The following is a 12,293-nucleotide window of genomic DNA, read 5'->3' as shown; positions in this document are numbered from 1 at the left end:
ATACCTATCCAATGCACCCACCTAAACTCACATACCTAACCAGTGCACCCCCTAAACACACATACCTATCCAATGCACCCACCTAAACTCACATATCTAACCAGTGCACCCACTTATACACATGCACACACACAAACATGTTACATACATACACTGCACACACTCCCAACAAAATTTTTGAATATAATAAAAACTAAGGTTTTTGAGTTAGGCATGATGGTTCAGGCTCTTAACATAGCTGACACAAGAGAGAAAGAACAGTTAGAAGCCAGACTGGGCTACACAAGATCTTGTCTCAAAAAACTAAAATTAATAAATAATGCTGATGGATAAAGAAAAGGAAAACAGCATTATATTTAAAATATAACAGAAGTTATAAACTCACTTAATGTATTGAGAGTACTGCAGGGTAACTTCTGTCCCCCTTACTTGTCCCTCATTGCCTTTGGCTGGAGGGTAACTATACAAAAATCTGGGCTTGCTCTTCGGGCTGCCATTGTCACATGCACTTCACGTGCCTGTCAATCACCTGCAGATCTTACGAATGAGTCTGTGGGTTTTGTGGGGTCCTTGAGAGAATGAATGTCTTAATAAATTCCCACTGACTCCTGGAGCTGTCTGCTCTGCACACGAGATCCCAATGTGTAGCAACAGACTGGGCAGGTCTAAGACACAATCCATAGTTCTCCTCGTGTACACTGTGATGCTGCCCCCGCACCTGGCAACAGGCAAACAAGCCACTCCTTCTGCCGTACACATTCACCCTTGGACACTGCTCTTCACCTCATTCAAAGCCTAGCTTCAAGCCAGGCGTGTGAGTTGGTGCCTTAAAGGGATGAAGGTCCACAAGAGCCTTGGAAAGACCCTGCATATTTTCGCCCTGGTAAGTATTCACTTGCTGACTTACTTCCTATTATTAAAATGTTTACTGTATCATGATTAAAACATGCCATGACCCTTAGTGAGACAAGTTGCGCACTTTGCTTCGTCTTTAATCTGCTTTTATGGACCACCCTTTATGCTTTTAAAGTGGGTCATGACTCTCTTCACTGTAAAGCTTGCGTGTTTCTGATTCATTTGCAGTAGTGTGCTTCTAGTTTTGAGCAAATGGCGCCTTGGAGAAGTCATTCAGTGCATGCTGGGAAGGGGGACATGAAGAAATCATGATTCACTCTTTGACTCCCAGATGCAGTCCTTGAGATATAGCTGTATCTATAGCTTACCTTACTTTAGTTTTATTTACTTCTTTATGTATCTGAATGCTTTGCCTGCACATATATGTGCAGCACATGCATGCATGCATGCCTGGTGGCCTCAGAGGTCATAAGAGGAATCAGATCACCTGGAACCGGAGATATGGATGGTTCGAACCACCACGTGGGTTCTGGGAACTGAACCTGGATCCTGTACAAGAGCAACAGATGCTCTCAACTACTGAGTCATCGCTCCAGCCCTGAGATTCTGTTTGCTGTTGTTTGATTGGGTTTTTTTTTAATGCTTAAGGTTATTTATTTTATGTGAATGAGTGTTTTGCTCACATGTGTGTTTGTATCATGCACACCCTGGAACCGGAGTGAAGGACAGTTTTGAATAGACATGTGCACGCTGGGACTTGAACCCAGATCCTTCTCAAGAACACATGCTCTTAACCACCAAGCCATCTCTCCACCCCTACATTTTTTTTTTAAATACAGAAGGGCTAAATCTCGGAGTGGCCAGCTTTCCCTGGCTGCATGCTGCCTCTTTGTCCCCGTGTACTAAGAGTTCAGGCACTGCCACCCAGTGACCTTTGAGTAACTTATGTCTCTGGGGATTCTTGGCTACCCTCTCAGCCTCTACTGTGAACTTTAGAAGAGCCTTTAAACCAATGATCTCAATGAATCTAATTTTCCTCTTTGAGAGGCTTTTGTCTCAGTGTGTGTTTCTAAGTGAACTAAGTGCATTTCCCCCTCGTCCTTTACTGCATGAACCACCTACCTCCATACCCTCTGTGGGAAAATGACTCACAGAACCCCATCCCGGGCTGCAGACACAGCTGGGCCATGTCAGATCTCGCTCCAGGGCGCCATCTTTTCCTTGTTCTCATTTGGGTCCTTCCTTTCCTCAGTTTGCCCTTTAAAGGAAAAATGGGCCAGACATCCATCTCTGGCCTCTCAAATCGTCTTTTCCCTACTTGGGCTTCAGTTCTGGACCACACATATCTATCTGTACCTGGTCCTGACCTTGCTACTGGCCACCTGCCTGGGCTGCTGTCTTCCATACATGTGTGGCTCAAGCACACAGGCTAAACTTACACTGCTCTTCCCCACTCCTCAGTGTGATGTGGCTTCACTTGGGAAGCCATCTATGGTCCTCCTGCCCCAGTACTGTGTGCTCCCTGCTGTCCATCAAATGATGTGCTGGACACTCAGTGTTCTGGATGTTGAGGGTCACAGGACTCCCCCCTCCACAGCACTCTGGTTGTTTGTCCATCCATGCTATGCATCTGTCCCTCCCCAGTTCTCCATGGTGTTTGCCTAGAGCAGACCTGTTCGTGCCAGTTTCCTCCCTTGCTCTCCTCCCCCTTCTCTGTGTCTTTTCATCACCTTTCCCAGGAGCCAAAGAGAAGGAAAGAGGAAAGAGAAGTTCATAATTGCAGGATTAGACTGATCAGATTTCATCTCCATCCATTCTCTCTTCTGCATGGGGTTGGTTCAAGCATTTGGTGTGGTGCAAGGTGGGGGTGAATGCTTCCTTTGTTTGCTAGATGTGCTCAGCTGTGGGCAGCAACAGAAGCTTCCTTTCTGCTGAGTCCTTTGTTCATGGCTTCAGCTCCTCCTTCTTTAGAAGTCCCTGTGAGAGGGGAGGACTCTGTTCACAGAGGGCCCCAGCCTATGAATATGAAAGCATTTTATTAGGCAACAGACTCAGGATCTGCAAATACTTTTATCTTGTAATATTGTAATATTTAATATTGTCATTCCTTGCCCCTCAAGCAAAGAAAGTAATCAAATCTCCTAAAATTCAATGCCTCAAAGCAAAAGACAAGTGGCGGGGGTCGGGAGGCGGGGGGTTGATATCAGCTGGTTTGCCAGATAAACTATAGAGCACATAGTTCAGTTTGCATTTCAGAGAAGCTGTGAATTAAAAAGTTTGTACATAGGAACCTCGGGCCTTGCACATGCTAAACATCCTCTCTATAATGAGCTACATCTTAGCCCGAACAGTTTTTTAGTCTAAATATGTCTTAAGTACTTCTCGAGTATTTAAATTATTTGTCTATAATTCCATGCAAGTGGAGAGCCCAACGTCTTATACACTGATTTTTGTCACCACTTACTACTGGCAGAAGCCAGTTGCTAGAGTTGACAAGTTTCAGTCCTCAATTTGCCGTCATGGTGGTGTTTCAGAGGGACAGCTCGGTATTTGACATGAGTTGCTCTTTGTCAGTGTTAATTCTCAGCCACACATCTAGTCAGCTCCTTGGCCCTGGCTGAGAGAGCCGTGGAAGAAGGCTCCCTCTTTCATCGCGTGGCTTACCTACTACAGAAATGGAGATTTTCCGGTGTGCAAATGTATGCGGCTTCGTCCAGCGGGAATTCACCGAGCACCCACGTGTTAGAGTGAAGGAAATGGTGGCAGCCAGGAAGACAGTCCCTGGGGAAAGAAACCTTCCCAGCCACGCTTGGGAAAGCATGGAAAGCATCCCAAAGCAACCACTCAGGGTCCTCCCGAGTCACCCAGTTCTGAGGGAGGGAAAGTCATCTTGTCTGCCCAGACACAGCTGTCCAGTGAGTGTACTATCGAGATGGCAGCATGTTGTTTCCTAGTCTAGAGTGACCCAGTTGGGGCAGAGCCATGTGCAGGTGAGAAGGGAAGGAACCAGGGAGGTCTCTGCTGTCTCTCCCCTGAAAGCATCTCTCCAGAAGTTTCTCATGAACTCAGGATACACCCCCTGCTCACCTGGGTGAGGTGGGCCTTGACACTGCATTCACCCAAGCTGACACCTGGACAGAACTGGGCGCTTTTCTAAAATTGTTTTTTATGTATGCATATATTTATTTATTTATTTAGAACTCTATTTTCTCATTTTACATACCAATCCCAGTTCCCACTTCCTCCCCTCCTCCCCCGTCCACTCCTCAGAGAGGGTAAGGCTTCCCATGGGGAGTCAACAAGCATTGCTTTGAGGAAGGACCACGGCCCTCCCCACTATAAGCTGAGCAAGGTGTCCCTCCACAGAGAGCGTGTTCCTTAGCAAGAGAAGCAGGGAAGTGCAGACTTCCATTGGCCTGAACATAATATAATCAACCAATGCCAAGGCTCACATACTTTATTTTAGTACACAGTTTTAAAAATCATTTTTAAATGTTTCTTTTTTAATTATGTATATGTGCAAATGTCTCTGTATGGGTACGCGTGCCCTGTGAGTGCAGGTGTTATGGAGGCCAGAGCTGTCAGATCCCCTGGAGCTGGAGAGTTGTGAGCCAGCCCACAAGAATGCTGAAAACTGAGCAACTGTTTAGTCCACCACGCCATGTCCCCATTCTGACCCTTCAGCTGAAGAACCTGATTCATACCTGTAATACCAGCACTTGAAAAGCTGAGGCAGGAGGAGTGCCACAAGTTCGAGGCCGGCCTGTACAACAATATGAAACTCTGTCTCCAAATGAGATTCCTGCCCAAAGAACCTGTAACTATTTAAAATGTATTTTATCATTGTATGTGCATATTTCTATACCAAGGGTATGAGTGTCAGTACCCGAATGCTGAAGTTGTGTATGTAAGGGCCAGAAGGCACCTGTGAGCATGTTCTTTCCTCCAGCCATGGGTGTGAGGCCTGGAGTTCAGGTCATCAGGCTTGCCTGGCAAATGCTCTTACCCACTGAACTGTCCTGCTGGCCCAAGGAACTATCTTTTCAACGCTGTTTCCAGGTTACCCCACGGTTAGGTTGTTGCGTACATAGTGTAATTGATATGGAAAATATTAACCCTGTGAGGAAATGTGTTGACTGGGAGCATACTGTCACTTTTGGATTTTTATTGACATTTTAACTAAAGCCATGCCTGTATAAAACTTAAGGCGACTGGAAGACATGAACAGTGTTATCTTGATTTGAAGCATGCCTGAACTGACACTCCTGTGTGCTGTGCCCACATGGGTTGTAGAACATGTCCGGATTATTGGCAGTGGAATAGAAAAATCACATCTTAACGTTAATCCTGCTGATACCAGTTTTTGCTGCCCCCCCAAATGTTTCTTTTCTCTTTTGTGTTCTTGCAAATCCCACAGCCTCCCTGGGCTGGTAGCCACTGATACTTGAGCTCCAGTATATTTTTTTCTCTTGTATGTAGGGTACAAATAGATATTGCTGATAAAACTGCTGTTTGCTTTAAAAGAAAACAAACCAAAAAGCAGGTCTCTTTTAGCCACCCTTTCAACAGAAAACACATATACAAAATGCCTAGTCACCCTAGGAGTGTTGGGTACCACCTGGATGGTGGCCTTTGGTTACGGGCAGGGGTCGTAGGTTTCCCCGTGGCTCCCTTCTATTTTTAGGTGCTGTCCTCTGAAGGGTGTACTTTTCATTACTGTCATCATTCCTCCCTCAGACTGTAGCATTGATTTAAAATTTTTAGACAGTTACGTATTTACTTTATGTTTGTGTTTGTTTTGTGTGCACACACGTGGGGAAGCAGAAACATATGTTCCACAGCAGATGTGAAGGGGACAGAGGACAACCCTGTAGGCCCCCACACTCACCATGTGGACCCCACTGATGATAAAGGCCGTTAGGCTTGGCAGAAAACGCCCTTACTTGCTAAGCCATCTCTTAGAGCCATCTCACTGGCCCCCGACTACAATATTGTTGACCAGAGTATAGATCAGATTTCACAGCTGTCAGTCATGAGGACCTTTGATGTCACCTGCTGTGTTAAGTTACTGATTGTTGATTTGAAATAAGGGCAATTGCAGGGATCAATAGGTTTCTTTCCCATCACCAGTCATGGTAAGTAATGAAAGCTTAACCAAGTCAGAAATTCAAGTCTTAATAAAAGATAAATAAAAACAACCTCAACCTTCATTATCAATCTTAAGACCCTGTTTCTTTTAAGAATATATATTTAATGCACTGATAAGAACAGAACCCAGGGCATCGTGCCTGGTAGGCAAGGTCTCTACCCAAGTTTCCCTCTTCTGGCCTCCGCTTCACTTTTAATCCACGCTAGAGGAAACGGCATATCTATATCCACACACTTGCTCTGTTTGCATGGGAACAAAGATAAAGTTCATCTGTAAGCAGAGATAAAGCACAGGGAAACTACAGTTTGCTTTTGTTGACAGGTTAATCTCTCACACAAAGAATGTGTTCTGGAGTCTAGCACAAAACTTTAAAAGGCTGAAACCCCTCGTCAGTATCAGACTACAGAACAAACAACTTTGGCGTTTTAGTTTGCACCTCCAGGTGTTATTGCACGAAAGAGCACATCTCTTGTAAAATGTTTGATTGCTATTTAAATTTTAATAATATGGTTGGCCAACATGTTGTTTTCCTTCTATTTAAAAAAACTAGTGAGGGGATTGGAGAACTGGCTCAGAGCACTTGCTGCTCCGTCATGAAGCCTGGGGTTCAGATCTAGTACCCACATTAGGTGTTCACAGCCTTTTGGAACCCCAGATCCAGAGGATTCTAGCAGCCTTTTTTTGTCATATGCACAAGTATGTACAACACACACACTTACACACACACATGAAAGTAAAATATTTTTTAAAAAGTTAATCTTGTTGAGGGACTCCATGAGGCTGTTTCCATGGGAATGTCATCCCCGATGCGCTAGATGAGACTTCTCAATGATACAGTCACTCATGCTTCTCTAGGGTACCCCTCAGGTCAGGAAGCTCAGTAAGTAAGTGTAATAAACTCATTACAATAAACTAAGTTAGCCAAAAAGTTCTTTATGAGTATGGTAACATTTTTTTTAGTGGAAAAATTTTTTTCACAAACATACAAGATTAATTTTAAAAGTGGCGTTTTTAGTACAATTATGTTATTATTAGCCAACTTCACACTTGCTTCCTAAATGACAAACGAGAACAGTATTGAAGTAAGATAACATCTTTGAGCATACATATTGATTCCTCCGCAGTGTAGGAGGCTAGACCTATTTTTACACTTCTCCTGAGTCAGGTTTTTTATGAAGAACTCCTGCTACAGCATGGAAGTTATTTTGGGAAGGTGTCTTCCTGAGCAGCAGGGTTCTGAACTCACGTGACCTTGCAGGCATTACATGTATTCAGCCATTTCCTGGAATATGCAGAACTGCTTTATTGAGTAGGGGTAGAACTTGGCAGTAAAGTGTGTGCTTAGTATGGGTGAACTTCGGGTTCAATGCCTGGCACCCTGCCCCCAAACACACACAGTCCCTCACCACAACAAGAGCAAAAAGAATCCAGAAAGCAAAATCAAACACTGCCCTGTTAGCAAATCAAGCCTAATAGGTGTTTGGGACCCCAATGGAGTCATGAGTTGTTTCTCAGGGTAAACTCTGAAGCACAAAACTACATCCTGGCTTGACACAGCTCAGCTTACAGGGACAGTTAGCCAGAAGTAGAAATACAGAAGCCAGCACAGGGTTGGCACATTTGGGGGCTTTCCCAAAACTATGATGGAATAGGTCTTTGTTTTTATTCTGGCAGGTGTTGCAGCCTGTAGGCTTAGTGTATATGCTGTGTTCCAAGATCTAAATGGTACTTCTATCATAGCATCAGTCAGGTTAAGGCCTGGGGCCTGTTACAGGAGTAAGAACCTACCTGGTAAAACAATTAATTAAAAAATAAGAAGGAGGTGGCTCAAAGAGTAAGAACATTTGCTGTGCAACCTTAAAGACCTCAAATCCTCTACACTTACCTAAGAAGTAAGACAGAGCTATGTGTGCCTGTACCCCAGCATTAGGTATAGGGGGTGAAGGAAACAGGAGGACACCCACATAAGAAGCCAGACATAGACGTGTGTGTGCCTATAACCCCAGCACCGAATGTAGGGGATGAAGGAACAGCAGGATCCCTGGGGCTTAGTGACCTGACCACATCCTAACTCAAGTTTCAGTGAAAGTCTCAAGGGAATGAGGGCAGAAGGTGATCGCGTAGGACTGTGGCGCTGTGGTTTCTGTGTGCTCACCCATGTGTACCCCACACAGAGAGGAAGAGAGTGAGAGAGCACTGTTGTGGGAACTGGGGGTATGGAAACATCCGTGAACCTGAGGTACGAGCTGTGGGCTCTGGGGTTCCACAGATCACCTTCCGCTAGTGGACATTTTGAGAGGGGCTGGCACCAAGAAAATGCCTTCTGTTTGCCCCAGGTCTATGTGTGCACCCTTTTCAAAAATTCCAACAGCCATCAGTGTCCTGTGCCTACAATATGAGGAACACCATCTTCAAGGTCAGATAGTTTTGATTTTGTTTGGCGTTAAATATTTCTTCAGAGATCTGTAAATGAACTGTGGTGTTGGGTTACTCTAGTTAGCTATTCCTGTAGATTATAAACAAGAGTGAGGTTAATAATGTAAGCAGTTAACCAAGTGAGAAATAGGAAAATTCAACCCATTGTCACAGAGTCGTGCTTAAAAGTCCAGGGCTTGAATTTTCCTCTTTCTCCCTAAAAGGGAGAGTGGAGGCAGCAGAAAATCCTTGTAGTTAAACTACCCACAAAGGATATGTACAGAGAAACCATAGACTTGCCAAAGTGATGCTAACATAGCTGTGACATCTGGGTGAGCTCATTTGTATGGATTGGGGACATGATGGGAAGTCAAGGACTGTAGGTCTTGGTGGAGAAACTCCCAGGAGAAGGGCTTTGGATACACAGGAAGCAGAATTCCAAGCCTGCCCTCATGAAGGCTATTCCTGAAACTTTAAGATTGAGGGGAACACCCTAAAAAGCAAGGACCAGTGACCATGATGGGCAAGAAGCTCTATGAGGAGTCAAGAGGAAGGGATGCTGCTTTTTTTCCCCTCCTTTTTTTTTTCTTTTTTTGAGACAAGATCTTTCTTTTTTGTCGTTGAGACTGACATAGAACTCACTGTATCCCCCAGTGTGGCATTGACCTTACAAGCCTCTTGCTGAGAAGGTGGAGGTCCTCTGAGTGCTAGGATTACAGCCCAGTTCCACCATGCCAGCTAGCTAAGGAGGATTTTAAAAGCATGATCAGCCCCAGGCCCAGAGCCTAGGAACCCAGGCAGAAAGATACTATTACACAGGCAGCTCTAAGCGACCAGCGTTCACCTAGAAAAGAGAATAGCCGTAGGAACCGCCAAGAGGGGATTGCAGAGTGGCCTGTGCACTCACCTCATGGGGTGGCTGTGATGCTAACATCAAAGGGTTGGAGGTGTTCGGTAGGTGTGCTCCTAGCTGAGTCTCATATTGCAGTGTCATTGATCATCTCTTAGTAGATTCAGTTCCCTTTTGTTACCATAACTGTTGTAAGACTGAAAATGATTCCCTTTCTGAGGTTGTACATATTGAACCATTGTGCTCCCAATCTTCCCATTCCTTAACTCAATTTTGGGAAAGATCAGAGGAAAACCTAGATTCAGGGGCTACAGAGATGGATGACTCAGGGATTGATTGCCACACAAGCATGAGGACCTGACTTCAGATCCCCTGCACCGTGTAAAAGAAAGCAGGCCCAGCCGCATGCGCCTCTTACTCCAGCCCCAGGAGGAGACAGCAGATGGCCGAGACAGGAACTTGATGGCTGGGGTGGCCAGTCTCTAGCTGCCACACTGCAGGTTGGTGTTCGGCCAGGCCTGTTCTAGGCATTCACCCTCAGAGGCTCCAGCCGTGAGTAGGAGTCACCAGGTGACAGCAGGGTGGAGGTTCACTGGACTTGTGTAGGAACACCAGGGGTTTCCAAGTTTCGGCTTCTCAACTTTTAGCTTGTGGGCATGACCCAATATCTGTATACCCTAATATCAGAGTTTGAATATAAATGCCTCCCCCCAGCTTATGTGTTTAAAAACTTAGTCCACAGCTGGTGAGAGTGGTTGTGCAATGTTTGGGACAAGGGGTCTAGCATTCAGAAGTAGGTTGCTGGGGATGGGCTTTGGAGGGAATATCCCAGCTCTATCTTTCTGCTTTTTTTTTAACCTTTGTTTTTTATTATTGATTTTATTAAGCTATACATTTTTCTCTGCTCCTCTCCCTTTCTCTTTCCTCCCCCTCAACCCTCTCCCATGGTCCCCATGCTCCCAATTTACTCAGGAGATCTTGTCTTTTTCTACTCTCCATGTAGATTAGATCCTTGTATGTCTCTCCTAGGGTCCTCATTGTTGTCTAGGTTCTCTTGGATTGTGAACTGTAGGCTGGTTTTCTTTACTTTATGTCTAAAAGTCACTTATGAGTGAGTACATGTAATAATTGTCTTTCTGAATCTGGGTTACCTCACTCAAAATGATGTTTTCTAGCTCCATCCATTTGCCTGCAAATTTCAAGGTGTCACTATTTTTTTCTGCTGTGTAGTACTCCATTGTGTAAATGTACCACATTTTCCTTATTCACTCTTCAGTCGAGGGGCATTTAGGTTGTTTCCAGGTTCTGGCTATGACAAACAATGCTGCTATGAACATAGTTGAGCATATGTCCTTGGGGCATGATTGAGCATCCTTTGGATATATACCAAAAGTGGTATTGCTGGGTCTTGAGGAAGCTTGTTTCCTAGTTTTCTGAAATCACTATACTGATTGTATCCAAAGTGGCTGTACCAGTTACTTTTTTTACTGTTTCTGTAAGATGTTTTGTCACATCCGCAAGTCTTAGTTCAGGGTTTCTAGCTGTGATAAACACCATGACCAAAAGTGACTTGAAGAAGAAAAGTTTAGTTCAGCCCAAAGTTTATAGTCCATTATGAAGGGAAGTCAGGGCAGGAACATGGAGGCAGGAACCAAAGCACAGGACGTAGAGGAACGCTGCCTACAGGCGTGCTCCCTGTCTTAGGGTTTCTATTGCTGTAAAGAAATACCATGATCATGACAACTCATATAAAGGAAAACATTTTATTGGGGCTTGTTTACAGTTCAGAGATTTAGTCCTTTATTGTCATGGTGGGAAGCATGGTGCTGGGGAAGGATCTGAGAGTTCTACCTCTGGTTAGGCAGGCAGCAGGAAGTAACACTGAGCCTGGTTCGAGCTTTTGAAACCTCAAAGCCCCTTGTGACACACTTCCTCCAACAAGACCACATCCCAAATAATGCCACTCCCTATGACTCTATGGAGGTCCTTTTCGTTCAAACCACCACATTCCCTATGGCGTGCTCAACATGCTTTCTTTATACTTACCAGGACCACCTGCCCAGGGATGGCACCACCCACGGTAAGCTCTGCTCTCTCACATCAATCACTAATCAAGAAAATCCCCCAAAAGGTTGTCTATAGGCCAATTTTTGGAGGCATTTACTCAATTGTGGTTCTCTCTTCTCAGATAACTCTAGCTTGAGTCAAGTTGTCCAAAAAATTAAATAAATAAATAAATAAATAAATAAATAAATAAATAAATAAAAAAAACTAGCCAGGTGGTGGTGGCGCACACCTTTAATCTCAGCACTCGGGTGGTAGAGGCAGGTGAATCTCTGTGAGCTTGAGACCAGCCTGGTCTACAAGAGCTAGTTCGAGGATAGATAGGCACAAAAGCTACACAGAAAAAAAAAAACCTGTCTCAAAAAAACAGTAAATAAACAAATAGATAGATAGGTAAAACAATATAGCTAGTACAAAAAGTAACTAAGACACCCCCCTTTCTTGTTTTACAGTTATTTTATAATGTGTCCAACTCTGCAGGGATATTGTTAGGTTCCAGTGAAGTCATGTATGTGGAAACATACTGCAGGGGCTTCAGGCATGAACAAATGCTTTGGGGCCATAAGAGACAGTATATGACATTTATATCTATGATATAAGAATAAGTTGAGAAACCATTGGCTAGTTATAGTGATCTTGTTTAATTCTTAGGGGATCTTCCTAACAGTGGCCAGTCTCTGGGACCCAAGCACCTGCCAGTTCTCTCCCATTGACTTTCATGGAGAAGGTTTTTTGCTTTTTCCCCTTTACTTCCATTTGCAAATGCATGGCTCACTGCCCCAAAAGCCATGGTGTAGACAAAAGGGATAAAAAGAAAGATATTTGAAAAGATGGGCTTTGCCAGTATAGTAAGATGATGCTATCTAAAATAGACCCAAGCTTCCCATCCCATCAACTGTTCTGGGGGAAAATATTTAGCAAGCAAATTCACTTCATAGAAAATGATGTTTTGAGCTGGGC

General features: G+C 44.3%; 1 protein-coding gene across 1 annotated transcript in view; it reads left to right on the top strand.

Moving 5' to 3' along the window:
• Fam171a1 (family with sequence similarity 171 member A1) overlaps positions 1–12,293 on the top strand; it is a 127,915-nt gene that overhangs the window by 28,109 nt on the left and 87,513 nt on the right. The window contains exon 2 of the mRNA XM_013348952.2: positions 834–883. Within this exon, the coding sequence (XP_013204406.1) occupies positions 834–883 (50 nt within the window). The remainder of the gene's footprint in view (positions 1–833; positions 884–12,293) is intronic.

The sequence above is a fragment of the Microtus ochrogaster genome, chromosome 16 (assembly GCF_000317375.1).
Source record: "Microtus ochrogaster isolate Prairie Vole_2 chromosome 16, MicOch1.0, whole genome shotgun sequence".
Classification (NCBI taxonomy): domain Eukaryota; kingdom Metazoa; phylum Chordata; class Mammalia; order Rodentia; family Cricetidae; genus Microtus; species Microtus ochrogaster.
Note: the sequence above shows the minus strand (reverse complement) of the source record. Positions and strands in the feature narration are given on the sequence as shown.